General features: G+C 36.8%; 1 protein-coding gene across 1 annotated transcript in view; it reads right to left on the reverse strand.

Moving 5' to 3' along the window:
* The window catches only part of LOC144433284 (transient receptor potential cation channel subfamily A member 1 homolog), a 24,015-nt gene that overhangs the window by 8,566 nt on the left and 12,949 nt on the right, over window positions 1–2,500 (reverse strand). Inside the window, exons 12-14 of the mRNA XM_078121591.1 lie at window positions 2,196–2,307; window positions 1,937–2,073; window positions 562–686 (exon numbers count right to left, since the gene is read on the reverse strand). Coding sequence (XP_077977717.1) covers window positions 562–686; window positions 1,937–2,073; window positions 2,196–2,307 — 374 coding nt within the window. The remainder of the gene's footprint in view (window positions 1–561; window positions 687–1,936; window positions 2,074–2,195; window positions 2,308–2,500) is intronic.

A 2,500-nucleotide genomic window follows, 5' to 3' on the forward strand; every position in this document is an offset into this window, starting at 1 on the left:
TAGTTGTATCTGGAGTATCATTTTTCGATCAGACAACGGCAGTAGATTCACTACTGAAAATTGTAAAAAAAAAAGATCACTAATTAGACACTGTACATTGTTAACGATGATCGATATTAACCATAAGAAGTACAGAAACAGGTTGAAATCGTGATCGTCGTTAGAGGTGCTGATTTTTGGGTGCGGACCCAAAATCGATTTTATTTTATTTATCAGATATACATCTACAGACGTACGTTTAACCACACGTGATGCAATATTGTTCATGGTGTACGATATTACGAGTAAGTTGTACCTAATAAAACACTTTTTTTAAAAGAAAGAAAACTAGTTCCGGTTGCAGAACTGTCAACATCTATAGCACTTGGTACGATATAGAGCTTTTGAGACAGGTGTGCATAGTTCAAAACGAAACGCTCTAAATGCAGTAGGAATATGTTGAAGGATTACATGAATGTATGCATCTACTTGACGTGTAGATAATATATCAATTACGTAACTTTCAACAATAGCATACAACCGTCATGCTAAAGAATTAGACCAATATTTATTATAACTCACCTGGCATCTTACGAATCAGTTTACGCATAGGTGTGTTGTTATATTCATGTGTATCTTCGTTCTTCGTTACGTTGTGCATTGCCTTCTTCCAGTTTGCGTCCTCAATTATTGCCATGGCAACTTCCCTTAGTGCATTATTGGAAAAGAAAGGAAAGGCTAAGCAATCGTAATTTTTTTTCATGTCGATTGAAATATGCGTCTGATTAGGGCAATAGAACGAAGTCTTTTGACTGCACGACATGCACTAGCTGAAAAATACCAAGGCGTTGACTGCATACAGCTCCTTCTCTTCACACAGAAGCAAGAAATATCTCTCATACACAGGGAACCTTGTACATCATAGTACTAGGATGTGCACATCCTCTAGTGCTAGGATGTGGCCACATCCTAGTGCTAGAAAGAAGAGCACAGCTGTGTACCAGCTATGTGCCTCACAGCCCCGTAACATGATATATTTTTCCACAGCCCCTGGTACATGGTTGTGAAAAATCTGCCCGTTGCATGGATGTGGAATACCGCCTCTGTGCCACGACTGTTTTGCACACCCCAGTACCATAGCTGTTTACTGCACACCTAGCACACAGTTGTACACATAAATGTAACAGCTATGATGGAATACTACCCTGTACTAAGCAACCTTTTCCTTCATATCCGACTAGCATTGCTCACTCAGCTGGTACATGGCTGTGGGAAATACCGCTGTTACATGCTTACATAGCTGGTACATGGCTGTGGGAAAAAGCTTGTGTGCGTGGATGCTATAAAAACATGTTAAATTGATGTTGGCATACCAGTTACACATCTATCAAATCTAGGTATGTTACACCTAGTGTGTTAGCCAGAGCTGTTACAGGGATATTGTACACATAGCTGGTACAGCCCCGGTTGCTCCACTGAACTGGTACAGCTATGTGCACAACCCTGTCCTGGGTATGCGAATGTTGCAGGGGTGTGCAAGGTTCCCTGTATAGTTAAGGAGTTATTATACAAAAGTTCCGTAATTTGTGCCTAAATGAAGGCTATGTATGTATGTATGTATGTATGTATGTATGTATGTATGTATGTATGTATGTATGTATGTATGTATGTATGTATGTATGAATGTATGTATGTATGTATGTATGTATGTATGTATGAATGTATGTATGTATGTATGTATGTATGTATGTATGTATGTGTGTGTGTGTGTGTGTGTGTGCGTGCGTGCGAGCGTGTGTGTTTACATGCATGTATATGTAAGTTTATATTCCGTGATGTTGTATTTTGTCAATAAATAAATAAATAAATAAATAAATAAATAAATAAATAAATAAATAAATAAATAAATAAATAAATAAATAAATAAATAAAAAAAGCTATAATGATATTAACTCACTCGTGGTTATTGTCAATGGCATGATCCAAACAATTATTGCCAGCGATGTCCCTCCTTGTGATGTCAGATTTGTTCTCCAGTAAAATCTGTACTATTTCTCGTTGTCCATTTTTGGCTGCCTGGTGCAAAGGAGTTGTCTGCAATCAGATAAAAAACACATGTTAGAAACGTGGCATTTTGGTATCACATGGTGTTGTGACTTTTCATTACCATTATGCATTTTCGAAAACAAAAACATGAAGACGTTCGAACCATTTACCTTTGCCTTATCTGTAGTATCTACCGATGCCCCTTTGTCGAGGAGAAGTTTAACGGTCTCCGTGTGGCCTCTTGAAGCAGCACAATGTAGCGGGGTCCACATTGTAGCATTCCTGAATTTTGAGAAGAAATAATAAAAAAGAATTAGAAGTCTGTTTTCTTTGGTAATGAATCGGGTCACTTTATACTAATATGTACCTTGGCGAAATTATAAAATTATTTATAATGAGTGGTATTTTAGTATTTTATGTAATATTGTTTAGTATAATTATAGTATATTACATTATTTTACGATAAAAAAGAACT

This window comes from Glandiceps talaboti, chromosome 3, assembly GCF_964340395.1.
Source record: "Glandiceps talaboti chromosome 3, keGlaTala1.1, whole genome shotgun sequence".
Classification (NCBI taxonomy): domain Eukaryota; kingdom Metazoa; phylum Hemichordata; class Enteropneusta; family Spengelidae; genus Glandiceps; species Glandiceps talaboti.